Source organism: Terrapene carolina, unplaced genomic scaffold (assembly GCF_002925995.2).
Source record: "Terrapene carolina triunguis isolate 2854851 unplaced genomic scaffold, T_m_triunguis-2.0 Scaffold421, whole genome shotgun sequence".
Lineage (NCBI taxonomy): Eukaryota > Metazoa > Chordata > Testudines > Emydidae > Terrapene > Terrapene triunguis.
The window spans coordinates 598,307-626,027 of record NW_020664772.1 but is presented as its reverse complement, the minus strand read 5'-3'; the positions used below and the strand labels follow the sequence as shown (position 1 = coordinate 626,027).

Here is a 27,721-nt window from a genome sequence, read left to right as displayed (position 1 = left end):
CTCCGCTAGGCGAAACATGGATTGGACACGAGTTAGTTGTGTGGCAGGGTAGGCGCGGGTGCCATCTGGAAAGCAGCCACCCTCTCCCCTCCAGCCCCCAGTATCAACAAAACACCTCAGTCTCTCCCGGTGTCTGTCTGGGGCACAGGGTGTAGTCTCCCGAGGACCCAAATGTTTTGGTTTCACGACAGTCGTTGGGCTCAAGGTTGGGGTAACTGGGCGAAACTGAATGGCCTGGGTTATGCAGGAAGGCAGACTGGATAGTCTAATGGCTGCTTCTGGCCTTATGCTCTATGAACACATACCCAACATTCCTCAGCAAAACCAACTTTTGAACCAGTGCACAGAAGTTGGCAAATCAGAACCACAGCTCCACAAAGGGCCAAACTGAACCATCTGCACCCGCCTGGGATCTTCCAAACAACCTGACAGTCGGGAGCCCAAATCCCATTCAATATCAATGGGATATGGCCCCATGAGCCTAAGAGCCCTTCAATGCCAACAGGTCAAGGAGGTTACAAGAATATCCTGCATCTTGGCAGCGGGTTAGACTAGATGACCCTTGCGGTCCCTTCTAGCCCTATGGGTCTATTATTCTAATATCCTGATACGTACATTCTGGTTCACTGAAGAACGTCATGTAGGATCTCAAATGAAAGCCACAATCACTCTGGTCATTAATATCATTGCGAAATGTGCATACAGACTCTATGTATAGACTTATGGGTGTGTCAAGAAAATATGTTCCTAGAACCTGTATCAAGGGTGGGTCGACAAACAGGTTTCTGCCAGACCAAGGATGGATATTCACCCCTGTATCCCTCGTTCACGCGTAAATCAAGCGTTGCAAGCCAACACAATGGAAGTGCCATTTACAAACAAAGTCAACAGGAGACACAAGACCAGAAAATGAACTCCAGGGGGTTGTCCTGTCTATGGGGCAGACAATGAATTTTGGGGAACATAAGAGGAAGGCAAGAAGACACACTCCTTAATCCTGCACCTAGAAAGTTAACGGGCAGCACATTTACTTTCATAAAAACAGGATGCCAACTGGACTTGGTTGGAAACCCTGCAGAAGGCTTTGGGTGAGATAAGACTGCTCTGGACAGGAGGTTAGCCTCTTAAAAGTTTAGTCTCTAGAAAGCGCCTATAGATTTTGTTTTATATGTAACCCTTCTGTTTCCGTTATACTGACTCACTATCTCTTGAATCTTGGTCTTTGATAAAAAATGTACTGTTGTTTTCATTATAAATATATCTCAGTACACAGTGTTATCCAAGGAGCTGATCCTGAGTTGAATCGTTCAAGCTGGTCCTTTGGGGACAGTCAACCTAGGATTTCTGTGAGGGGACAAGGGGCTGGACACTGCATCAAAGGGACTTGGGGACGGGGGTACACTGATTGTTACCCTGCCAGGTGAAGTAAGGGCTGGCACAGCCCGGAGGAGATTGTTTGGGTGGCTAACAGGTGGGGGGGTGTCAGGGAGCTGACACCCAGCTGAGCACCAGCAAGTCTCCCTCTCGCTGGAGGCAGGCCATCAGGGGCAGATTTTAAAAGGTATTTAGATGCCTAAACCCATTTAAAAATTGGGCCTTAGCCTCCTTAGAAAATCGCAGCCCTTGAGTAATAGCCTTGTTTCCCTGGCTTTGGCAGGCGAGATTGTAACTTTAGGCCTAGCCCTGACCAGAGTGTCATGCCAGCCCAGGGACTGCACCTCAGACACACCCTTCTGAGTCACAATTCCTCCCCTGTTTGCTCCTGGAGGGGGGAGTAATTTACAGCTAGCCTAGAGCAGCAATCAATTACTACCCCACCCCATGCTGGCTCAGCGAGCAGCCAGGTGATGGAGCCAAGGCTACGCCCATCGCCTGCTTGAGAGAGGGAATCAATAGGCAGGTAGCCCATCAATTCCTCTGAGCCCACAGAGCAGTGCGAGGTCTGTCATTCCTTTGCACAGGCGTCATCTAATCCATTGGGCCTGCTAGTGGAGAATGCCCTCGTCCCGCCCACACTTGTGCACATGTTTAACTCTACGCATTAGACACATGAGAAACATTAAGCACATAGGCCTGGTCTACACCTACAAAATTAGATCAAGATTGCTCAAGGCTGGGAAAAATGTTGTGCTCTGTGCAACATCGCTAGGTCAACCTAACCCTTGGTGTAGATGCAGCTGGGTTGACCTAGCCACTGCCTTGCGGGGAGGAGGATTAGCTACAGCAACAGGAGAACTCCCTTCTGATCCCTTCTAATCATCTTGTCTGACCTCCTGCATAACACAGGCAGGGGACCCTCCCCCAAAAGTTCCCACCAGAGCAGATGACTTCTGGTGGAGCAAGTCGGTGTAAGGTCTTGTCTATACTAGAAAGTTGTACCACTGTATCTTTACCAGTGTAGGGTGACCAGATGTCCCGATTTTATAGGGACAGTCCCGATTTTTGGGTCTTTTTCTTATATAGGCTCCTATTACTCCCCACCCCCTGTCCCGATTTTTCACATTTGCTGTCTGGTCACCCTAAGTTAAAGCAGTACAACACCCCTTAGTGTGGACACAGTATTATGGGGCTAAAGGTGCATATTACTGGTACAGTTTATTCACGTACAGGAAGGGGAATAAGCTATCCTGGTATAAGGCACCTTTATAGCCACATAACTGCGTAAACACTACTATAATCATATTAGTAAATAAATACCGCCCCTGAGTGAAGCAGCCAAAGCAGGGCTACAATTGGGGAAGGGGATAAAATATGGCTCAGCACCCCCTGGACCCAGAACTGTGCAGAGGGACCCCCCCACACACGGACAAACTCTGGGGGGCATAGGACTCAGGTGGTGCCTCCCCTCCCCACTGCCATGTGGCCTTTAGGGAAAACTGCAGAGAGGAGCCAGCCAGAGACTCTAGTCACAGCAGTGACCTTTGGACATTCAGGGAACTGACTGCAGCTTTGACTGGACTTCCTCTGCCCTGTGCCGAGACTCTGATCCAAACACTTCCCCCACCCCCCACCTGCATCTTCACTGTCTCTTCACCTGCTTCACTCCACACCTGCCCTGTCCCCCCTCTTCCCTACCCCTTCCCTTCCATGTCCCCTCTCCCTTCCCTTTTCTTTCCATCTAGCTGATCCCCTCCTAACTAACCACCTCCCCGCCCCCCTCCCGGAACAAAAAATACCCCTTGCCACTAACATGTCATTTGCTCCCATCCCATTGCTCACTCTGCTGGTGTGTTCTACCCCTTCCCTCACCCTGGGTCTGTCTGGTCTATTTCAACTGTTCGCTCTTCGTGGCATGGATTATCAACTTCTCTGTTTGTACCGCACCTAGCACAATAGGGCCCCGTTCTTGGCTGGTCCTTAGGCCCTACCACAATAAACATGATGATGATGAGGATTATTAATATAACAAAATAGTTCTATCAGTACAAAAACCATATCGGCCTGACTGTTTGCAGGATTGGGGCTTGAGGTGCTCGTCTTTGTACATCTAGGAGATGGAAATGGGCCCTAAGCAATTCTGGAATGCAAACAGCAGCTGGGTGGACAAGATTTTGGCTCAGATTCTCCAGAAAAGAACAGCAAACCAAACCAAACTAAAAACAATGACAAATATTCAATCCATATAGGCCGTGATTTAAAATATATAAAAAAAATAATAATACAGCTAGCCAGAGATATAAAATAAATAACTGAAAAAAAATACAAAGTGGCCTGGGGATTAGGAAAAGGCAAATGATTAAAAAAAAATCAATAAGCAGAAAATCTATCTATATATATACACACACATACAGAAAGAGAGAGAGAGAGGGGCAGGAGTTTAAATGAAGAAAAATAGAAAAGTTTTTAAAATTACAAAATTAATGGAAAAATGGTTTAATAAAAATATAAAAAGAAAATAGAAATGGAGTGCTTTTGTTTAGTTTTTTTTTAAAACATAAAGATAAAATAAAGAATAAACACATGAACTGGTAGGAGCAACTTGTTCAGTTCACTATGCCCTGCTCCAGCAGAGAATCATAGGACTGGAAGGGATCTCGAGAGGTCATCTAGTCCAGTTCCCTGCACTAATGGCACGACTAAGTATTATCTAAACCATTCTTGACAGATGTTTGTCTAACCTGCTCTTAAAAATCTCCAATGATGGAGATTCCACAACCTCCCTAGGCAATTTATTCCAGTGCTTAACCACTCTGACAGTTAGGAAGTTTTCCCGAATGTCCAACCTAAACCTCCCTTGCTGCAATTTAAGCCCATTGCTTCTTGTCCTATCCTCAGTGGTTAAGAAGAACAATTTTTCTCCCTCCTCCTTGTAACAATCTTTTATGTACCTGAAAACCTATGTCCCCCCTTGGTCTTCTCTTTTCCAGATTAAACAATCCCAATTTTTTCCAATCTTCCCTCATAGGTCATGTTTTCTAGACCTTTAATCATTTTTGTAGTTCTTCTCTGGACTTTCTCCAATTTGTCCACATCTTTCCTGAAATGTGGCGCCCAGAATTGGACACAATACTCCAGTTGAGGCCTAATCAGCGTGGAGTAGAGCGGAAGAGTTACTTCTCGTGTCTTGCTTACAATACTCCTGATAATACATCTCAGAATGATGGGTTTGCTTTTTTTGCAACAGTGTTACACGGTTGACTCATATTTAGCTTATGGTCCACTATTATCCCCAGATCTCTTTCCGCAGTACTCCTTCCTAGGCAGTCATTTACCATTTTGTATGTGTGCAACTGATTGTTCCTTCCTAAATGGAGTACTTTGCATTTGTCCTTATTGAATTTCATCCTATTTATTTCAGACCATTTGTCCAGATCATTTTGAATTTTAAATCCTATCCTCCAAAGCACTTGCAACCCCTCCCAGCTTGGTATCATTTGCAAACTTTATAAGTGTAGTCTCTATGCCATTATCTAAATCTTTGATGAAGATATTGAACAGAACCGGACCCAGAACTGATCCCTGCAGGACCCCACTTGTTATACCCTTTCAGCATGTGAACCACTGATAACTACTCTCTGGGAACGGTTCTCCAACCAGTTTTGCACCCACCGTATAGTAGCTCCATCTAGGCTGCATTTCCCTAATTTGAATATGAGAAGGTCATGTGAGACTTAAAGTATTAATATTAGTTGTGAGCATTATGGTGGCACATAAAGGCCCCAGAGCTACATTGTGCTGGGCACTGCACAGACACACAGTGACCGAGATCAGGGCTGTAGAACTGCTAAATGAAATTGTTCATAAGTAAAGTTTTATGAATGAAACAATATTCATTTATAAAACCGGTTACCCCAATAACTGGTTAATTGACAATTTAGATGCTTGTTAAGAGCCATAGCTGTTCAGCCAGTTGCCCTTGTAAGTTTCACTTCCTGCTTAAATCACTGAAACTTGCACTGTTTCAGTATTGTAACTTCTGTTCACTGTTTGCCATTCATTATACTTGTCTACATTGTAACTTTTGCTCACTTCTGTTCACTGTTTGCCATTCATTACACTTGTCTATATTGTAACTTCTGTTCACTGTTTGCCACATTGTAATTCAAACTCCATTTTAAAACGCTTACTCCATTTTGTAAAAGCTTGCTGCAGCCTTCATTTTTGCAAAATCCCTGCTGTAATCTTATTAGTTTAGTTTAGATGTGTAAATGAGGTATGTATGGATGATGAAATCAACCTCCAGCACTGTCCTGATGAAATAGAGTTCAAGCACCAAAGGCTGAAGATGCAGACAACAGCCCTAACAAAGTAAGAAGAGTCCACCCTAAAAAGAAAAGAACAGAGGTACAATAGAAGCAGGGCCGGTTCTAGGTTTTTTGCTGCCCCAAGCAAAAATTTTTTTGGCTGCCTCCCACCCCCCCCCTGGGCTCTCCCCCCCCCCCACCCCCAACTGCACCCTCCTTCCACCGCAGCCCTGGGTCACTTGTAACTCGCTCCCAGGGCGGGTCATTCAGCAGGAATTTTGGATGTGCACAGAACACAGACAGGATTGGTTCCCATATGGTTACAGAACTGCAGTGAAGTGGAACAATTTTCAGCTTGTGTGATTGGAGGATATCTGGATGCATATTATAAGACTGTCCTACATAAATGAGGAAAAGTTGAGGTGCCTTTATTATTCTTTTGTTCCATTCTTTGTTTCTATGGGGAATTTGCCAATGCAATATCACTGTCTTCCTTTTAAACAAATAAAACTAAAACTTAAAAAAAAATAATAATAATAAAAAAAGCAATGGCTGTTGAAAATAGCAATTCCAGTCCTAATAACCACTGGGAAGCATTTCTTGCTCAATTTATTCTACTTTTTCTACAGCAAGTTACAGTGGATCAGTATATTTGATTTGGGAGAAATGAAGTAACAGCTGCCCAAATTGAGCTTGAGCACTCCTGAATTTTGAAGGTGTTAAAATCTGGAAGGCAGGTACTGGATTCCCTTTCTGAATATTAGCTAAATCTGGAAAAGAAAGGTCAATTTCTGCTTCCATGGCTCAGAAGTGTAAATCCTCCTACGTGCCTGGTACTGTATCTAAAGCTGCCCAGGTCCTAGTAGAGCCTCCCCTCCCTTACTTTTCATTTTAAATTCTAGTGGGATCCACGTACCTGCCTTGCTAGGCTTCAGATAGAGAGGTGCAATGTCCATTTAGTCCACCCAGTTCTTTCTTTGGGGGAGAGCCCAGGGCTGGGGTGGCAGGAGGTGCAGGTGGGGGCCAGAGCTGGGGCAGCAGGGAGTGCGGGTGCGGGGGAGAAGAGCCCAGGACTGGGGTGGCAGGAGGTGCAGGGGGGGGGGGGGGCGGGGGGGGGGGGGAGTCCGGGGGGGGGGGGGGGGGTGGCAAAAAACTTAGAGCTGGCTCTGTCCCTACCATTTACAGCAAGCTGCAGCATGAGGTTTCACAAAAAGAACAGGAGTACTTGTGGCACCTTAGAGACTAACAGATTTATTAGAGCATAAGCTTTCGTGGGCTACATCCCAGTTCTTCGAACATAAGGTTTCAGTTCCACACACCTTCCCTTTCCTGTTAATTGCGGTCAGGGAATGCTGGGAAATGTAGTTCTTTCCCTGCTCCAGGGCTGGCTCTATAGGCAGGGAGCTACCGAAGGAACTACAGCTCCCAGGGCTCCCTGTTGGTTCTCAGCTCCCATGCTGGATTCTTGTGCCCCTGCAAATTTGCCGCCCCAAGCACCTGCTTGCTTTGCTGGTGCCTAGAGCTGGCCCTGGGGGGACCTTACGGGGTGGGGGGGGGGGACACGTGGAGGGGGGGTGGCAGGTGGAGGCCGGGGACCCATCCAACACTCCCCCGCTCCCTGACTGCCTCCCCCGGACTCCCCTTACCATTCTGGCTCCACGTGTTTGCAAAACACGCTGGCTGGTGGGTCGGTCGGTTTGTGTGTTACACAGGGCTGCAGACAGAGGGAGGGGGGAGCAGGGGAGGGCTCTGGCTGCTAGAGGCCAATGGGAGCAGCTCAATCGGCCAAGCCACCGAATCAGCAGCCACACTCTGCATGGAAGGAAGGGAGGGAGGCGAGGGGGGCGAAGGAGAAACCCCCCCCCCGGACATTTTAACCTTGTTACCAGGACAGCTATTTAGAGACGCAAAAGCGAAGCTGGACATGTCCGGGGAAATATGGATGGATGGTAACCCTATTAAAAAGTGGCCTGGGAGGGCTTGAAAGCTGTAGCTCTAAAAGCTGGGCTAATTGGGGAAACGGCTGCAGCTGGGCCACACCCTAATCAGGCCACAGCTGGCCTGTATAAAAAGGCCAGGGAAGCCAGAAGCAAATAGTCTCCCTCTGTCTGTAGAGGGAGAAGGACCTGGCTGCAGGGAGCTAGACACAGGGTACCTGAGTGGAGCAGGGCTGGGGAAAGGCAGGGGAGCTCCGGCCTGGAAAGCTCCAGGCTGCAGCCTAGTGTAAGGCCAAGAGGTACTGGGGGTTGCAGGGGGCAGCCCAAGGGGTAGGCAAAGGCAGCAGTTCTAAACCCCTTTGACTATGATGAGTGGCTGATACTGCAGTCTGCCCTAGTGAATGGGGCTAGATGGAGATGGGGCAGTAGCCAAAACTGAGGCAAAGTGGGGATAGTGGGTTGGGGGTTCCCTAGGGAGGGGAGACCCAGATTGGTGGGGTACTGCCAGGGGGTAGCACCCCAGTTAAAGGGGCACCGGGATCCAGGGAGGGACACGGGACCAGAGGACAGGCGGATCACGGGCCTGCAAAGGGTGCTCCTGGCTAGAAAAAGAGCTAATTCCCAGAAGTCACCAGCAGGAGGTGCCACAGGGGTGAGTCCGCACATCTACACCCATCAAGAAAGAGATCTTGGAGTCATCGTGGGTAGTTCCCTGAAAACATTGTGCAGCGGCATTCAAAAAAGTGATCAAAATGTTGAGAATCATTAAGAAAGAGAGAGTTAATAAGACAGAAAATATCATATTGCCTCTATATAAATCCATGGTATGCCCACATCTTGAATACCATGTGCAGATGTGGTCGCCCCATCACAAAAAAAGATATAATGGAATTGGAAAAGGTACAGAGAAGGGCAACAGAAATGATTAAGGGTATGGAACAGCTGCCATATGAGGAGAAATTAAAAAGATTGGGCCTTTTCAGCTTGGAAAAGAGATGACTAAAAGGGGATATGATAGAGGTCTACAAAATTGTGAATCATATGGAAAAATTGAATAAGGAAATGTTATTTACTCCTTCCCATAACACAAGAGCTATGGGTCACCCAATGAAATTGATAGGCAGCAGATTTAAAACAAACAAAAAAAGTATTTCTTCACAATTAACCTGTGGAACTCACACACCCCCAGCCCCCTGCCCTCCCTGACTCCTGCAACCCCCACACTCCCTGCCCTCCCTGACTCCTGCTCCTGACATCCCCACCTGCACCCCTCGCACCAAATGGGAGCTGCCCCAGGTAAGCGCTCCACACCCCAACCTCCTGCCCAGCCCAGAGCCCCCTCCTGCACCCTAACTCCCTCCCAGACCCTGCACCCCCAGCCCTGAACCCCCTCCCTAAGTCCTGGCCAGACCCCGCACCCTAATGTTTTTTTACTTTTTTTTTTATAAAGCGCTCTTATCCAAAGCACTTTACAATAGTTAGCTAATGGTACAAACAATATTTGGAAAGATCAATAAGAGGTTGCCGAGACCCCCAGCGATTTTCAAGTGGCCTGTGGAAAAAGAAGTTAGACTACAAAAACAATCAAGGTACCACACTTTATTTTCATTTACTTCCTATTACTTATAGGAGGAGGAAGAAGAAAAAAAGAATGAAAAACGGGGGTGGTTGTGGAAGATAAGAGAGAATGTTCTTTTTCTTGGCTGGGTCCCAAGGGGGGACCCCAAAAATGAAGCTGAGTACAGGGCCCCACTAACTGTAAATCCACCACTGGGGCTGACCTAGGGTGACCAGATGTCCTGATTTTATAGGAACAGTCCCGATATTTGGGGCTTTTTCTTATATAGGCTCCTATTACCCCCCCCACCCTCTGTCCCGATTTTTCACACTTGCTGTCTGGTCACCCTAGGCAGACCCCCCCGAGCTCCGCATGCCACTGCCAGGAGCTGGGGCTGACACCCTCCTCACGCTGCTGCCAGGGGCTGGGCTGCCCCTAACCCCCCCAAGCTCCATTCTGGCTGGGGCTGACCCCCCAAGCCCTGCTGCCTGACACCTCGCATCGCCACCCCCCCCCCCCCACGCTCCTCCACGCACCGCTAGGGGGACACAGTAAACTGGGCATTTGTTCATTTGCTCTTGCCAATTGATCAGTTGGCAAGAGCAAACGGGATAAATGACCGTTTTTGTCAAAAAAGTCAGGATGGCCGGACAGAGCTTAAAAAGGGAACTGTTCTGGCCAAACAAGGACCTGTGGTCACCCCATCTCCAGGCAAGAGGGTCCTGACCCTGGCCTGGCTAATCGCGCCACTCCCGAGACACTGGAGTGATTCCCCGCCCTGGCACTGGACTGTCCCCGGCCACATGCCAGCTCAGCCTGGCAGACGCCGTCACCTTCCAGCAGGGCCGGTGAGTGTGGCCAGGGAGCAGGGTGTGAGGAATGGGTCTCTGGAGGTGTGTAGGGGGGCTGCTGACAAGTGCGGGGTGTCTTGGAGGGTAGTGGGGGAGGTCTGTGTGTTGTGATGCTGGCCAGTGGGGGGTCTGAGTGGGTGCTGTGTAGCTGTGGTGGTGAGATGTGGGGAAGTGCATTGGGCAGTAGTGGTGCGGCTGTGTGTGGGGGGGTGCTGGGCAGGGGTGGTGGTGTGCAGGCCGCTGTGCATTTGTGGTGGAGGGTCTGTGTGTGGGGATGCTGGGCATAGCAGTTCCAAGGGACGCTGGGCATAGGGAGTCAGGGGCTGTGTGGCACGGCATGGGCCCACCCCTAAGGGGAAGGGGCACGCTGGCAGCACAGGGCTGGGCGGGGCACGCTGGCAGCACAGGGCTGGGCAGGCCAGTGTGCGTCTGGCAACTGCCGGTTTGTACATTGCCCTTGTACTGGGCTGGGTGGAGCGGGGCCGGCCCCACAATGCTATGCCTCATTGCCCCTGGCTGGCCCCTTGCTCTGGGGACTAACCTCCCCACGTCATGCTCCTTTGCCCGCATGGGAGCCCACAAATATGTTTGGTGCTGGGCCCACAAAAGGTTAATCCAGCCCTGTGTGATGGAACCTCCAGAAATACATCCAACCACAACTGGCAACCCTAAGAGGTTTCCTGCTGCTTGTGCATGCAAACTCTCCTTTAGCCACAGGGTGAGCAGACGTCCTGATAGTATCAGTAGAGCCATGTTTGCGGATCAGATGTGGATACAAATTGTGTCCTTGCAGGGCTGTAATTATCGGGACCGACTCGACATTAGGGGCTTTGCAACTATATCCACCCCGACCCCTGCAAAAAAAAGTGTCCCGATTTTTCACACCTGCTACTGGGTCACGCTAGCTGTACTTAGTGTAAGGGGACTGTTGCCCCCTTACTAACATTCAGTGGGGGTGTTTTGATTGGCTTGCTCCCAGTACTAAAAGGGGAAGGGTCGATGGCAAATCAGGAGCCTGAGACTGACAGTCCCCAGGAACAATGGGGAGAGGCCAATGCTCCAGATCAGCCTGATTGACAGGGCGGGCAGGCTAATCAGAGGGTCAGGAGGCCAGGGAGGTCTCGTCCTCCGTGTGAGCTGGAATTGCCTGGGTCAGACTGAGTGGGGCCGAGCTAAGGAGAAAGTGAGGGCCCAAGCTGAGCTGGAGAGCAGAACCGTGCCAGATCCAGAGGGGCCAGAGGCGCAGCCACAGAGCCAGAGACGCAGCCCAGGGAGAGCAGATCGTGTGCTGGGAGCAGAGGCGCAGCCACAGAGCCAGAGACGCAGCCCAGGGAGAGCAGATCCTGTGCTGGGAGCAGAGGCGCAGCCACAGAGCCAGAGACGCAGCCCAGGGAGAGCAGATCCTGTGCTGGGGGCAGAGCTGCAGCCACAGAGCCAGAGACGCAGCCCAGGGAGAGCAGATCCTGTGCTGGGAGCAGAGCTGCAGCCACAGAGCCAGGTGTGGTGAGCAAGTGGGGCCAGCCAAGGGGGGACCTTGGGCAAAGGGCCCAGCACAGAAAGACACCCCCAGACAAGGGCCCTTGCAGGCCAGACCGGGAGGGGGACCTTAACCCTACGGGGGGCTGACGCTGGGAAGAAGGGTCCCACCACTCAAAGCCCGGAGGTGTGTGGCCACCACTATTGCAAGTGTCCAACCCGCAGCATCCCTGCAGCACAGCCAGGGCCTGAGAAGGAAATCTGGGACTAACAAGGAACAGACTGTGAAGTGCCCTGATGTCCAGAGACACTGTTTGTGATGTTCCCTGCCACAAAGCAGGATGATGTGTTTTCCTTTAACCTTTCCCATTTTTCCTTATTCTTTTCTTTAGATTAATTGTTAATTAAACAACTTGCATTTGTTTTAAATTGTATGGAATAATCAGTGGGTCAGGGAGGTGCCCAGTGCAGAGAGAGTACCCCGGAGTGGGGACACCCTAGCCCCTGTCCTAGGTGACCACAGCAGGGTTGGGGGTTGAGCCCCCCAGGAATCCTGGGCTCAGCCTTGTTGGGGTTACGAGGACTCTGCCAGACAGGAGAGTGGAAGGAGAGCCCTCAAGGGCAGGGAGGCCTCTGGGTAAAGGGAGTGGGAGCGAGGACTCAGATCCTTTCGCTAGCCCACTTCACCGGGGTAGTGCAGAAGCCCGGAAAGTTCCCCACAATAGCGGGACCATACCCCCGCTTACATAATGGTGCAGCAGTTTCTGGTACTGTCCTGCAACCAGGGCAAAGAGTGCTAGGAAAGGCTTTCGTCTAACACTGAACCAGGGGCTTTGCCGCTTTGGTACAGTAAGAGGAGCAGCATTAATCCCACAGCGGCTCTCTCTGCCTCCCTGTAAGAGTTCTGTCTAGCTCCCCCACAGCCCCCTGCTGCTGCACTTTTAAAAAGCGTCTTGGTTCTTGTGCCCAATTTCTTCCTCGGGAAGTGGAGGGGAGGGTTGGATGTCATTAGCTGTTACCACCAGAGGGCTCTGGATGTGGCGCAGGGAGGGGAAGCTGTTCTCTGCCTCTCTTTCTGCTCATTGTATCCGGGGGTTGCACTTCCCAGGTCGCACGGTGGCTGCTGCATCCATAGTGAGCCGGGAGCCCAGGTTGTGCCGCTGCTGCTCCTCAGCGGGGTCTGTGGGGGGACAGACCTGCACTAACCCCCCTCTGTGCCCAGCCGGGGGGACCTTCTCCGGTGGCTGCAACCAGCCCCTGGGGCAGCCCCGGGCTCTGCCGCCACCAGCCCCTGAGACGGAGCCTGCAGGTGAGGGGAGAGTCCCGGGGGAAAGGGGCCGGGGCCGGGGCTGGTCAGGAAAGTGACTCTGCACCAACGGCCCCTCCTCGCCCCAGCTCCGCTCCCGGGGGAGGCGGGGGTCTGCGAGTCCCAGAGCTGCTGCCCTCCCTGACCCCCCCCCCCCCCGGCTCTGCTCCCCTGAGCGCCTGCAGGAGCCAAGCCAGCTCCGGGAGAGCGAACGCCCCGGGCCGGGCCAGGGATCGAGTCTCCCAGCCCGAGGAGAGGGGAGAGGGGGCGGGAGGGAGACAGGGGCAGAGACTGGCAGGGGCAGCAGGAGCAATCAGTGGGGAGGGAGGTTCCCGGCTCCCAGCCCTGCCCAGCCCCATTCCCTGCAGAGCCCCGGGGCAGACTGACTTTCCTGGGGAGAAGGTGAGGAGCAGCCAGAGGAAAAGCCAGTTCCTGCCTCTGCCTGGTCCCCGCGCTGCTGGGGGGATGCGCTGCCCTGGGGATAGTGTCAGGAGGGATCCCCCAGAGCGGCTCCTTTGGTTCTGCGCTTGGCTAAGAGGCTCTGTGCCTGGGAGGGGGGGGTACTAATGTCTGGGTGGGTTTAGTCTCGGTGGGAGGGGCCGGGTCTGCCCAGGAATAAAGTTACCCAGGGTTTTCCCAGCATCACAGAGTCTAGTGCGTCTGTCTGCGGGGAAAGGACCTGGGGGAACCGGGCTGCAAAATGGACCAAAGTCCTTCCTGGAACCTACTCCATCCCCCTTTCCCCCCCACGCTTCATGGAGGTGTGCCGGATCCGAATTTGCATCCAGCTGAGCTGAACAAAGCTGAACTGCAGCCAATGGGGAATTCACATTTGAAGCTGCTATTTGGAGCCAGCCCTCTGCCTCACTGGAGGCAGCTCTATAGGGCAGCCCTTGCCTCTTACCAGCCTCCTCTTTCACCTACAATTACAGCTGGCTGCCTCCACAGCTTCCCTTTGCTGCATCCCGAGCGCCACCCCTCAGCCTTGCCATACGCCCTAGTGCCTTAGCTGCTGTACTCGGTGTCACAGATCTACGGGACCAGTGCTATGCCCCAGCTTTTCAACAGTCCCTTGTAGGAACCCGTCAATGACCAGACCCCCAAGGGGTCCCACTTATCCTTCAGAATCTTACTTCCTCCCAGGCTGAGCCACTGAGCTCCACCCTCCCTGCTGCACACCCGAGTGCAGATGAGCCAGGCTCCTGGGCAGAGAACTGTCGTAGAATCATAGAAGATTAGGGTTGGAAGAGACCTCAGGAGGTCATCTAGTCCAACCCCCTGCTCAAAGCAGGACCAACACCAACTAAATCATCCCAGCCAGGGCTTTGTCTCTGCCCACTTCCTAGGGCCCAGCGCACCTCAGTCAGGATTTGCAGTGACACCCAAGCAGTATTTTCAAACCAGAGCAGGGTTGGTTAGTCCCCTGAACACAGCCCTGGAAGTCCTGAAGTTAGCACGGAGAAGCAACGGTAGCTTCTCCCAGAACACCCTGCTCCATGCCCTGCTGGTCAACTCCCAGTCCTGCTGCAAGGCTCGGTCCAACTCTTTTCTCTGGGTGGCTGGTTGCGACGTGTCGATGTGCAGCCCATTGGGGTTTTCCATTGTCTTCTCGTGTTTTCCATTGTGATGGGTCGGCCTTTTAATGACCCATGCAATCCATGACGACTCTCACTAACACCCGAGTCTCTTAGTCCTGCCCTGAGAGCAAACTTCATCCCCTCCCCGCTTCTGAGAAGCAATGCAAAGTACAGAGGGAAACTGAGCCATGAAAATCTTGCAGAACATTCCCACTTCATCGCTGTCAGTCTGTGCATGCCTTTCCCTTTCACTGCATCCCAGTGTAGCGGCTGGGCCCGATTCGCCCCCAGGGTGGGGGAAACACAACGCAAAGGCGCAGACCAGGGGACGTGGAGGAGGCAGCGGTTTGGCAGAGGAATGAATGTGGTCGTGCTGCCACGCCACTGTGCGGTGGGGATCGCCCCTAGCAGAGGGGAGCTGTGACTGAGCTGGGGGGGTTGTGGCTGGGGCAGCAGGTTCTGATTCAGGGGGGTCTCTGACTGTTTCAGGAGCTGGTTACCTTGAGGAGGCGGCTGTGTATTCCACCGAGGGGCACGTCTCACCACAGGGCCCCCTGCAGGTTCGCCATGCAGGAGAACTACGAGAACGTGATCTCGCTGGGTAAGGATCCTGCCCATGATGGTTTCCAGGAGGCATGGGAAGCGTCTGGCTCGGCTTCTGCTCAGGGCCCTTCCCTGGTCCCTTGGTCAGCCCCATGGTCTCCAGAACCTGTGTAGGGGAGGTGGTCCCCTCCGCATGTCCTCCCACAGCAGCGGTGCTGGGCTTTGCATGCCCGGGGCCTTCCAAGGGGCAGCAGAGCTGCATTTCCAGGTTCATTTTTATAAACATCTTCCCAGAACAAGCTGACTCTTCAGAGAGGACCTGGGCCCAGAGGAGACAGGCTGGGATTGAGGGAACCTGGATTCTTTTCTGGGCCCTGCTGTGGGACCCTGGGCACATCCTGATCTTTCTCTGTGACTCTGTTTCCTCTCCCATCCTTCGTCTTCTCTAATTAGAGGATCCACTCTTCAGGGCAGGGACTGCATCTCAACGTGTGTCTGTCTAGGCAGCATCCTGCACTATGCAGTCCTGATTGCGGCTGGGGGATCGACGTTGTACTAGAACACACTAACAATCAATAGGCTAGTATTATTTGTTCTCTGCCTTAGCTGTTGTTTCATCTCTGGGGTGTAAATCCCTGATTCTCTTATAGGGGGCACAGTACCGCAGACGCCTGGCCTTCCCAGTGGATAAGCCATGACCACACACCCAATACACAGCTTGTGCAAATCAGCATAATCCATTCAAGTCAATGAGGCAACACTGATTTACACCAGTTGGGGATCTGGCCCCATTGACTCAATGGAGCTACGGCCCATTGACCCCAGCTGGGGTGTGGCCCCATTGACTCCAGCGGAGCTTTGCTTGAGTGACACCAGCTGGGAATCTGGCCCCATTGACTCCAGTGGAGCTCTGGCCCATTAATCCCTGCTGGGGAGCTGGCCCACAAGGTGTAAGAGCAGCACTTTAGCCTTAATGTTGAAACCCGGAGCCATAAAGTGAGGCTTCTAAATCCATGTGGACTCTAAACGCGCCTGTCTGGATTTGGGGACGGGCAAGAGAAAGAGAAGTGAGTGACAATAAGGCTGCCCATTTAGGACCCGAGATAAGGATTTAGGAGCCTGGAGTTAGGCTCCCAAGAAGGAAAGAGCATGTAATTGCATGTACTAAAGCAGACGAATGTCCGTAGCAGCAAACAGGCAGCCAGCGTGAAGAGTGTCAACAGACTCAGGCCCTTTGCCAAACACAGTGCAGCCACAGTCCGTACGGTGACAATCAAAGAACGGTGCATTTTGTGCAGATGTCGGCAGATAAGAATGTCTGATCATCTCGTGAGCCTGGCTCGCCTCTCCCCCACCCTGGGGTACCTGCATTGGAGTCACTTGGTGTCATAGAATCATAGAGCCATATGGTCACAAGGGACCACAAGGGTCATCCAGTCTAACCCCTTGCCAAGGTGTAGGATTTGTTGTATCTAAACCATCCAAGACAGATGGCTATCCAGCCTCCTTTTGAAAACCTCCAGCGAAGGAGCTTCCACAACCTCCCCAGGCAGTCTGTGCCATTGTCCTACTGTTCTTACAGTGAGGAAGTTTGTCCAGAGATTTAATGTAAATCTGCTTTACTGCAGTTTGAACCCATTGTGGGGAGGGATAGCTCAGTGGTTTGAGCATTGGTCTGCTAAACCCAGGGTTGTGAGTTCAATCCTTGAGGGGGCCACTTAGGGATCTGGGGCAAAAATCTGTCTGGGGGTTGGTCCTGCTTTGAGCAGGGGGTTGGACTAGATGACTTCCTGAGGTCCTTTCCAACCCTGATATTCTATGATTCATTGTCTCTTGTCCTGCCCTCTGTGGCAAGAGAGAACAACTTTTCCTCCATCCTTTTAGGGCAGCCTTTCAGGTATTTGAAGCCTGCTAGCATCTCCCCCCTACTCTATGACCGCTATCATGTCACAGCATCACACAGTCTGGTCTATGCCCCAGCCTCTCACCAGTCCCCTGGGAGTGAAAACATTAGTGGGCCAGGCCCCAAGGACCAGCACAGCTCCACCGGGTCCTCCAAGACTCCCAGACTGGAGCATTGGCACGAGTGCTCCCTGTCTCTCTCCGGGGCTCCTGGCAGTGAATCCAGCCCAGCCAGATTCCTGCAGGAGGCCTGTACAGCAACCCTTCAGGATGCAATGCTCAGTGAATATTGGCAGCGACACAAGCAGCCTTTGCAAAGCAAGGTACCAATTTATTAATCCCCTGGCTACAGAATGTGGAAGTCCTTAGGGCAGCACAAAGAGCTGTGTCCATGCTGGCCAAAGCAGTGCTATGATGGGCCAGCCAAGCTGTGATGGACCCCATCCCTGGCTCCTTCTCCTGTCCCCCCAAAAAGCCGCCTCCTTCCAGTCACCTGACACCATGTTCTCCAGCTCTGTTGGGCTGGGTTTTCCTGCTGTTCATTGTTCAGTGGTTGGGGCATCTCTTTGTCTTGCTGGATCCTCTGATTTGGGTCGGTTTCAGCCCGTTCTTTAATGACAATACGCATTTCCCCCCCAGACCGGGTGGTGACACGCACATGCCTCCTGTGCTGTTCCAGGAGCAGCATTAACCCTTTGGCACCCATTGGGGAGCGATGCAATGTACAGAGAGACACTGAGGTACGCTGAGGCTTCATAAAAATATTACAGAAAATTCCCACTGGGCTTCATTTACAGAAAATTCACCCTGGGGTATATCAGGAGTAAGCCACTGACGCAGGATACTCCTCAGGTGTAAATCAGCATCAGGCCTTTGACTTCAATGGAGCTGTTTTAAGTCACGCCAGCTGGGGATCTGGCCTCTTGAAGTTGCATTTGTGTAGTCCCGGAGAGCAGCCTGGAGCTCTCCGACCTGCATAGGAGCAGCATGACACTTGTGAAGAGGCCGAAATGTAGGTCAAGACAAAAGGGCAGCTGCCCAGACTCAGCCTTCTAGCCAGATTCCAGACCCAGCTGCTTTTCATTAAACCTTCGTTCTCAACAGGGGCTGAGAGCCAGGGGCCTCCTGGAAGTCTGTGGCTTTCCGTGACCTTACCCCGGATACCAACAGCCCTTTCTCAAGCTGCAGATTTTAACCTCTCCATGTTTGGCAGCTGTAGTTTTATGCAGGTGTGAGCCGGCGGAGGTGTTTATTTCAAATCCTACCCAAGGCTTTTTATACCCACATAATTATTTTTTATGCTACAGAGGCTCATAATCAGGGCCGCTGGGCGCTGCACAGACACATAGTGACCGTGACCGGGGCCCCGTTGCGCCGGGTGCTGCACAGACACACAGTGACCGAGGTCAGGGGCCCCGTCATGCCGGGCACTGCACAGACACACAGTGACTGAGGTCAGAGCCCTGTCACGCCAGGCACTGCACAGACACACAGTGACCGAGGTCAGGGCCCTGTCACACCAGGCACTGCACAGACACACAGTGACTGAGATCAGGGCCCCGTTGCGCCGGGCGCTGCACAGATACACAGTGACCGAGGCCAGGGCCCCGTTGGGCCGGGCACTGCACAGACACACTGACTGAGGTCAGGGCCCCGTCGTGCTGGGCTCTGCACAGACAGACAATAAGAGGTAGTCTCTCCCTGAAGAGCTAAATAGACAAGAATTATTATCAAATGGGGAAACTGAGGCACCAAGCGGTAAGGCAATTTATAGAAGGTGTCAGAGGCAGAGCTGGGAATGAAACCCTCCTCTCCTGAATCGCAGGCAAATGCTTTTAAACATAAGGCTGGCCTACCTCTCCTTGTCTGCCTTATAAAATCATTCACTTTCTTTCAACCCTAACAAAAAATCATGGGGCTATTCCGTCAGAAGGGGAAGTGGCTAGGAACTGGGTGGTATCCCTTTAGAGTCACAGAGTTTAAGGCCAGATGGGACCATCAGATCGTAGTCTGAGCTCCTGTGTATCACAGGCTGCCAGCACTGCCTGGCACCTGCACACTCAACCCAGCAACCGAGGTGAGACTAAAGTCAATGAGACCACTGGTTATTTTTGACAGTAATTTCCAAGGATGGATTTCGTTGCTGTGCTGTCCAAGCAGCCCAGCTCCACTCCCATGATGTTATCTAGATAATGTACTTAAGAGACCCCTTCTTCCCCACCTGTGCCAGGGAAAGAGGGAGGTGCCGACAGCTTCAGAGGCATATCTCTCCCAGCTGCCTCACTTACTAGCCTTCAATTTTCACTCCCCCTCCTCTTCATGGCGGCAAGAAGGACTCCAGCTCCGGTTCCCAGTCTCCTGTGCTGTAACCCAATTCACTGTCCTTTGCAGTGAAAACTAGAGAGCAAGAGGCAGCTGCCGACAGGTCCCGGCAGGGGAGGGAAACAGAAAACAGTATCCGGCTGCAGCCAGATGCTGAACTCTGTGCTGTCTTGGAGAAAATACCATATTCACAGTCACGAAATGAAGGAGTCCATCTGGCCTTGATCCAAATGAGTGAAGCAGCTGAGAGCTCATTTATTTTGGGCTCTCCGCAATCATAAGGAACTCAATACTTATTTTTATCTAAATGAACACTGAGATTCTGAACCACATTTCTGTGTCAAGGTGTGATTAAAAACTACATCCAGATGAAGTTTGGTTGATAATAGTACATACCAGTAATTGAGGGTAAGATACATTACAAGGATGTTATCCCAAAAACCAAACATTATAATTCTAGGAGGTTCAGTTAAGGTTAAACTTAAAAAGAAATCAGCACACACATTGAGGTACGGATATGCACAGCTAAGTCACCCAAACAACCTTAACTCTGCCCTCTAGCAACACCATGAAATAGCCACGTGTGTGATTAATCCAGTTTCATGTTTGTGGGTCATCCCTTTATCCATTTAAAGGGATATCACCCAATTCCTGTACCCTACAGAAGGAGGGATAAGTAAAGGCAGCTAGGGAATGAAGGCTATCTCAGAGGTGGTCATATGTCCTAGCAAACCAATTAACATACTGAGCTGTGAGTCCAGATCTGAGGCTGTTTGTTTTGGGAATGATGTTAGCCTGCCATTAAATTTTAGTATTTGGAGATAGGAGATAACACCCCCCACCTCTTTAAAATCACCAGGTTAAAATTCAGCCCCTAAATCCTTGTTCAAGCACCTAAGTAAGGCCAGGTGTTTAAGCATGTGTGTGGTTCTCAGGACGTGAGTAGTCCCATTGGAATCCTACTCATGCGCTTAAAGTTTGGCACCTACTTAAGTGCCTTGCTGACCTGGGTCCTAAAAGCTAGAGCCGGTTTCTTCAGCTGCTCCGAGGACTCTTAGGTCTGGGATGGTCCACTGACGTCACACACCGCGGGGAGGGCCGTTGGCTATTTTGACAGCCGGTGGCGGGAGGGGGAATGGACCATTTGGGTTAACCACTCAGGAGCCAAATTAAATAAGGAAAAGGGTATTGTCATGTCCAAGGTGCCCGTGCTGCATAGCTCTGGGCATGGCTATTCCACCTGATCCAATGACTGTTCAGCATCACAGAGGATGTTGTACGAGAGCCACCAAGCGACCAGAGAGAGCAGGGAATATTGATGTCACTCAATACCGCACACTTTTCAACAGGAGTTCTCAAAGCACTTGCCAAAGGAGGTCACTATTTTTATCCCCCTTTAACAATTGGGGAAACTGAGGCACGGAACAAGGCAGTGACTTGCTCAAGGTCAGCCAGTCGGCTGGAGTTGTGCATAGAACCCTGGTCTCCTGAGTCCCAGTCCAGTGGACTGTCCATTAGGCAGCCGCACTGCTTATTACAGTCACTAGGAGCAGCTGTCCTGGCCTGCATGATAAAACCAGGGCTAATGGATGTGATCAGCCTGTAACCAGCCCATTCATCCTAGACTCACAGATTCCAGGGCCAGAAGGGAGCCTCTTGATTTTCCTGCTTCTGGAAAAAGGGCGCTACATCAGCTTCCTCCATTAGCATGGCTGGTAGGAAGCCATGGAGGAATCCAAGTAGCTGGGCTAAGTTCTTCAGACTCTCATATTTTCTAGAAGTCTGTTCCTGCATCAGTGGGGATTTTTCCATTGCATTCAGAGAGCACAGGATTAAGCTTAGATCCTGCCATGCTGAGCTCCCTACTCAGCTTTCTAGAGCTCCCTCTATGTAGCTGATAACCGAAGTGAAGAGGGTCACTTGATCATGGTTTATCAATACTGATCTGAGAAGGAGATTTCTGATAGCAGATTGGCTCCTTGATCTAGCAAACAAAGGCAGGCAGAGATCCAGCAGCTGGAAGCTGAGGCTAGATATGTCCGAATGGAAAATAAGGGGCATGTTTTCAACAGAGAAGGGAATTAACCATTGGAACAGTAACATAGGGCTGGGGTGAAGTCATAGAATCATAGAATATCAGGGTTGGAAGGGACCTCAGGAGGTCATCTAGTCCAACCTCCTGCTCAAAGCAGGACCAATTCCCAACTAAATCATCAAAATCTGTAGGAGAGCGGGGAACTGAATATGGGTCTTCAGAGTCCCAGGCGAACACCCTGCCTGCTGGACCATCAACAAACAGCCAAGCTTCAAGTCTCTACTTCTTGGGCTCTGTGAATGAAGCTTGGCTGTCTGTTGATGGTCCAGCAGGCAGGGTATTCGCCTGTGACTCTGAAGACCCATATTCAGTTCCCTGCTCTCCTACAGATTTTTTCCTAGGGACTTATTCTCTCTGTGCCTTAGTTTCCCATTTGTAACATGGGGATAATAGCATTGTGTTACCTCACAGGGGTGTTGTGAGGATGAGAGCAGCGAAGGCTGAGGGGTGCTCAGATGTTCTGATAATGCGGGCTGTGTAAGTACCTTAGCGCTCTTTCTAAAGAGTTGTTCTAGTTCAACCGCAAGATATGGCTCTCTCAAGATATGAGAGGTTCTCTGGCCTGTGTGATATAGGAGGTCAGACTAGATGGCCATAAAGGTCTCATCTGGCCTGAAAATCTAATCTAACCACCCGTCTCTGTCTCCTTTATCTGTGTCATCTATTGATCTGGGTTTGGGTTTTGGCCTTATATCTAAGCACCTCTGATGTCTGTGCTGTCCTTCTAATGCTAGTCCAATCCGTGTTTCCCTTAGCGGAGGAGATTGCGATCAGCTGGCCCCGGATAACCGCTTTTGCCGAGTCCCACAGGAGGAGAGGATTGGTATCCGGTAAGTTGTTCTGGGTTGGGTCGAAATAGGCCTGTGCATTCTTCATACTACAGAAGTGCTCCTCAGGGTAAATCAAGGGGAGGTCCATGGAGAACACTCCTCATTCACACAGGGAATCAGTGTCAGCAACCCAAGTGAATTACTCCTAATTTATACACAGACCCCTCTAGGTTACCTTCACTTTCCCTCACATCAGAGCAGCATGCTGATAGCCTGGTTCCCTTTCAGGTATAGAGATGGAGTCAGAGCAGGGCCAGCTGGAGCCAGCCCAGGTGCAGAACTCAGCCACGGCTGGGCCCAGCGAAGGAGGGATGACCCCTGACTTGCGTCGGCAGCTGGGTCTCATCCTGCAGACCGCCGGCCGGAGCCAAGTGGAGAAGATGCTGCGGGAGCTGGTGAGGGAGCAGAGCCAGGAGGGCAAGCGCAAGGCTCGCAAGAAAGCCACAAGGAGTGCCAAGGATGGAGGTCAGTGGCAGATGGGAGGGCAGGGGGCATTAATGGAGAGGAGGGAGGGAGGTGCCTGGGGCGTGGAGAGCAGCAAGATGCTGTGTATGTGCATTTGTACCTGAGTGGTGTTATACTCTAGTGGCTGGGCCGACAGAGAAAATAAGAGACCTACTACTGCTACAGCTAGGGGGAGTTCCCCTTTAGTTCACATGGGCAAGGCCTGTGTTTGTGGAGCAGAACGACCTGGGTTCATGACCCTAGTCCTCCAGCATTGAGGTGTGTGGTTATTAAATATTTAACCTGTAGCGAAGTCCCTGTTTTAAGGACAGATCCCCAGCTGGCATACCTCCCTTGACTGGATGTGAGCCTACACTGATTTATACCAGCAGAGGATCTGGCCAGAGTTTTGTCTCTCTCTGCAAAATCTCCATACAAATAAAGTCAGATGAGCTTGAAAATTATTGGGTGAGTGGGGAAAATTTGAAGGCAAGATCAAGGGATTCCTGAGATCCAGTGCTCTAAAATGAGCCCATGTGGCAAAAATTAAGCCATATCTAAACAGCAAAGTTGCACTAAATTGGTTTTTAAGCTGGTTTAATTAAACTAATGTGAACCCCTATGCAGACACACTCTGGGCTTATGTGTAAATGGACAACAAGGAGTCTGGTGGCACCTTAAAGACTAACAGATTTATTTGGGCATAAGCTTTCGTGGGTAAAAACCTTACTTCTTCAGATGCATAGAGTGAAAGTCTATGTAAATGGAGTTATTTTGGAATAGCTTTAAATTCATAGAGTGCAAGGCCAGAAGGGACTTGTCATGACTTGAAAGAGGGCAGTCAGACCTAGTGGTCAGAGCAAGCATCAGGCAGAGTCAGGAGGTCAGAGTCCGAGACGGGCCAGAGAGCAAACTGAGAGTCAGGTGTCAGGAGGCAGGCCTGGTCAGGTTACCAGGAGATCGGGGTCAGGCACCAGCCATTGAGTAGCGAAGTCAAGGACAAGTCAGGGTCAGAAACCGGAGTCTAGGGTCTATTGCAGGCATGGTCTGGAGCAGAGACAGACAGGCAGTCTGTGTTGTTGCTCAGACAGCTTCCCTTCATGGCTTCCTGGTTTAAATACTGGTTATCAGCCAGCGAGGGAGTTGTGAGGGGCCCCCACTCCTGTCCTGCTGGGCGGTACGTACCGCTGAGCACAGCCTCACACGGTCCTCCCATGGGAGCCCTGCCTAAGCCTCCTGTGGTGACACAGAGGTGTCAGTGGCCCAGAACCCCCTGGGCCCAGATTCCAATCCTTTACGGTGGTGCTGGCACAGGCATGTCTGGGTGAGCCTTGTGGATTTCTTCTATCGCATCAGGGCTGTAGACATGGGAAGCAGGCTCCCAAATGTGTTCTTCGGGGCCATAGCCATTCCAGATAATACAGGTGTCCATCGGGAATTGAGGAAGGCATGCACTTCGCATTCCTCATGACCCTGGATTTCAACTGGTGAAGGCAGTGGTGTGGTTCAAGCTCAGTGTAGGGCTTCAGAAGGGAGAAATGGAAAACTGGGTGTATTTTGAGAGACTGGGGAAGCTGGAGTTTGAAGGTAACTGGGGTTAATTTGCTGGCATGTTGGGAAGGGTCCAAGGAGCTGGTAGTCCAATTTGCAAGTGGGTCGCCTGGTCTGGAGGTGTATGGTGGCAAGCCACACCTTCTGGCCTACCATAAATACTGGAGCTTCTTGTCACTGATGGTCTGCATGCCTCTTGTAGGCCGCCTTAGCCACTTCTAGGTGGTTCTTGAGCTCTTCCTGAATGAGTTGGATCTGTTGGACCCAGTTGGTGGTGACTGGGGTTGGGGAGGCTGCTGGTAACGCTGGATTGGAACCTGTAATTAGCGAAGAAGGGGCTCCAACCCGTGGAGGCATTGTCAGCATTGTTGTAAGAACACTCTGCATAAGGCAGGAGCATAGACCAGTTATCTTGACGATAATTTACAAAGCACTTCAAGTACTCCTCCAGTATGTTGTTCACCTGTTTAGTTTTTCCTTCTATTTGGGGGTGGTATGCAGTAGAGGTGGATATGCGGATGTCCAGTAGCCTGAACATTTCACACCAGAAGCAAGAGGGGAACTGTGGGCATTGATCGGAAACTATGTGGCTCGGAGTCCGTGGAGCCGGACCATGTTGTGCAGTAGGAGTTGGGCCGTAGCCTCAGCAGAGGGCAGCTGGTTGCAGGAGATGAAGTGGGCCATTTTGGTCAGGCGGTCCACAACCATTAAGACTATGGTGTGCCATCTGACAGTGGGAACTCCACAATAAAACCTAGGCTGATGGCGGACCAAAGACTAGCTGGAGTCTCCAGGGGTACTAAGGCGCCACGGGCTCTGATTCAGGGTATCTTGGTACGTGCACAGCACTCACAGGAGTCCACGTTTGCTTGGACCTCAGTCCACGTGCGGGGCTACCAGAAAAAATGGGCAACCATGCAGAGGTCTTCCAGCGGCCAAAGTGAGCTGCCATTGGAGTGTCATGGCACAGCCATTACAGCTTCAGTCAGGGGCGTTTTGGGGACACATATATGTGCTTGTCGAAGTACGTTATCTCATCCCACATGGTGCACCTTAGCCACAGGGCATGGGCTGTGTCCCTTGGGCAAGCAGGTCTTCTTTCGCGGAGGACTGGATGAGGGAGAGCAGGTCTTGCTGAATTGTGGCATTAGCAAATTACCGGGCTTGAAGAGGTAGGGAGGCTCGGAAGTCAGTTCTTCACTTCCCCAGTAGAATTCCCCCTTCTGTGACAGAGCATCGGCTTTTCCATTTTGCTTTCCTGGCAGTAGGTGATTGTAAATTCAAACCAAGAAAAGAACAAGGCCCAACTTAGCTGCCTCTGGTTGAACGTTCGGGCGTTGGGAAGGTGCTCGAGGTTCTTATGGTCGGTGAAGACCTGTACTGGGTGCTGAGCTCCCTACAGGTGGTGATTCCATTCTTCAAATAAAGTTTTTATGGTAAGCAGCTGTTTGTCCATATTTCATCTCAGCTGGGGTAAATTTTTGGGAATAGATTGCACAACTGAGCAGAACTGACGGGGGTCTGAGTTGCTGTGAGAGTGCCACCCCATGCACCACGTTGGATGCATCTGTTTCTACTACTGATGGACGAATTGGGTCAGGGTGTGCTGGGATTGGGGCCATGGTGAAGGCAGCCTTTAGCTGGTCAAAAGCGAGCTGGGCTTTGGGCAACCAAGCAAATCACAAGCTTTGCGGAGGAGGAAAGTTAAGTGAGAAGAGACGTTAGTGATGAATCTCCTATAAAAATGTGCAAAGCCCAGGAAGCGCCGAAGTTCCCGGAGAGTTCGGGATGCTGTCCAGTTGCAAATGGCTTCCACCTTCTGCGGATCCATCCTAATTCCCTCTGGGAAGATGATGCATCGCAAAAATCAATTGGTGGTTTGGTTGAAGGTGCACTTTTCCAGTTTGGCATACAAACCATACTTCCATAGTCTCCCCAGGACATGGTGGCAGTTCTGCTCCAGGTTCTCAGAAAATACCAGTTTATGGATGAGGTAAGTAATCACATACTGGTCTAGGAGTTCCCTGAACACATCGTTCACAAAATGCTGAAATGTTGTAGGAGCACTGGTTAAGCCAAATGGCATCACCAAGTATTCAAAGTGCCCATATTGGGTACAAAAAATGGTCTTCCATTCGGCTCCAGGTCTTATGTGCTCTAGATTGTATGCCCCCTCCCCCAAGGTCTAGTTTTGTGAAGATCCTGGTGATCCTCAGGCAGTCCAGCAATTCCAGAATAAGGGGTAAGGGGTACTGGTTATGAATAGTCACTTGGTTAAGTGTACAATAGTCTACACAGAGGTGTAGTGACCCATCCTTCTTCACAAAGAGGGCTGGTGCCCCCACTGGAGAGGTGGATCTCCAAATGAAGCCGTTGGTGAGGTTGTCCTGGATATACACACGTAGTGACTCCAGCTCTGGATCAGACATGGAGTATATCTGCCGGTAGGGCACCTTTACCCTGGCATGTAGGTCTATCAGGCAGTCAAAGTCTCTGTGTGGGGGTAGTGAGTCTGCATTTTTCTTTTCGAACACATCCAGGTAGTCGCAGTACTTGTCAGGGAGGCTGAGGTTCTGGCCTGTTGCCACTCACATCTGGGTAGACCCCGCAATCCAGTGTTCTGCTTGTGAGAGTCTCCTCCCATCCTAAGGCCTAAGTACGGGTCATTTTGGGGTTGGTTGCATCATTGGAGACATGCTTTCTGACCATATTCAAAGGAGAAGCTAATGCTCCACCACCACCAGGAGATACATGGGTCATGCTGCTCCAACCAAGGAATGCCAAGAATTATCAGGAAGAATGGGGAGCAGATCACATCAAAGCATATTGTTGCTCGGTGCCCTTCCGCTACGGATCGTCTCTTGAATCACTGGTCCCAACGATCAAGGTGACCCATCAATCATCTCCACAAGGTCCGGTGTGGGTTTTGGCCGGACCTAGAGGGTTTTGGCTGCCTCAGCAGCTATGAAGTTGGCAGCAGCCCCGGAGTCTATCATCGCTAGCTATGGGGAGATCTACTGTGCCTGTCCCAAGACCTGCTACCTCAGTATCAACTGGAAATACGGAGAGGCATCATGGTTCCCAGGTGGGGTTCTACTAGAGGGTGGGGGTGGTTCCGGATCATGGAGTTCATACACACACACCGGGCCTGGGCTGGTCCATTGCCCAAGTTATTCTGAGCTGGGCAGGAGGCAAAGGTGTGTCCTGGTCTCCCCTCCCCCGCCCCATGTAAAAACGGAGGGCAGGTGCGGGGTGTCGGGCCACCCCTCCTTTCATAGAATCATAGAATATCAGGGTTGGAAAGGACCTCAGGAGGTCATCTAGTCCAACCCCCTGCTCAAAGCAGAACCAATCCCCAACTAAATCATCCCAGACAGGGCTTTGTCAAGCCTGACCTTAAAAACCTCTTAGGAAGGAGCAACAGAGGGTCCTGTGGCACCTTTAAGACTAACAGAAGTATTGGGAGCATAAGCTTTCGTGGGTAAGAACCTCACTTCTTCAGATGCAAGTAATGGAAATCTACAGAGGCAGGTATAAATCAGTGTGGAGATAACGAGGTTAGTTCAATCAGGGAGGGTGAGGTGCTCTGCTAGCAGTAGAGGTGTGAACACCAACTACAGAAGCAGTTTCTCCTCCCTTGGTGTT

The 27,721-nt window shown here is 51.2% G+C and overlaps 1 protein-coding gene across 1 annotated transcript in view; it reads left to right on the top strand.

Moving 5' to 3' along the window:
- The first annotated feature begins 12,657 nt into the window (after positions 1-12,657).
- The window catches only part of LOC112118987 (zinc finger protein 665-like), a 25,519-nt gene continuing 10,455 nt past the window's right edge, over positions 12,658-27,721 (top strand). The window contains exons 1-4 of the mRNA XM_024217512.2: positions 12,658-12,815; positions 14,879-14,990; positions 22,007-22,081; positions 22,310-22,546. Of these exons, the coding sequence (XP_024073280.2) occupies positions 14,957-14,990; positions 22,007-22,081; positions 22,310-22,546 (346 nt within the window). The 5' untranslated portion in view covers positions 12,658-12,815; positions 14,879-14,956. The remainder of the gene's footprint in view (positions 12,816-14,878; positions 14,991-22,006; positions 22,082-22,309; positions 22,547-27,721) is intronic.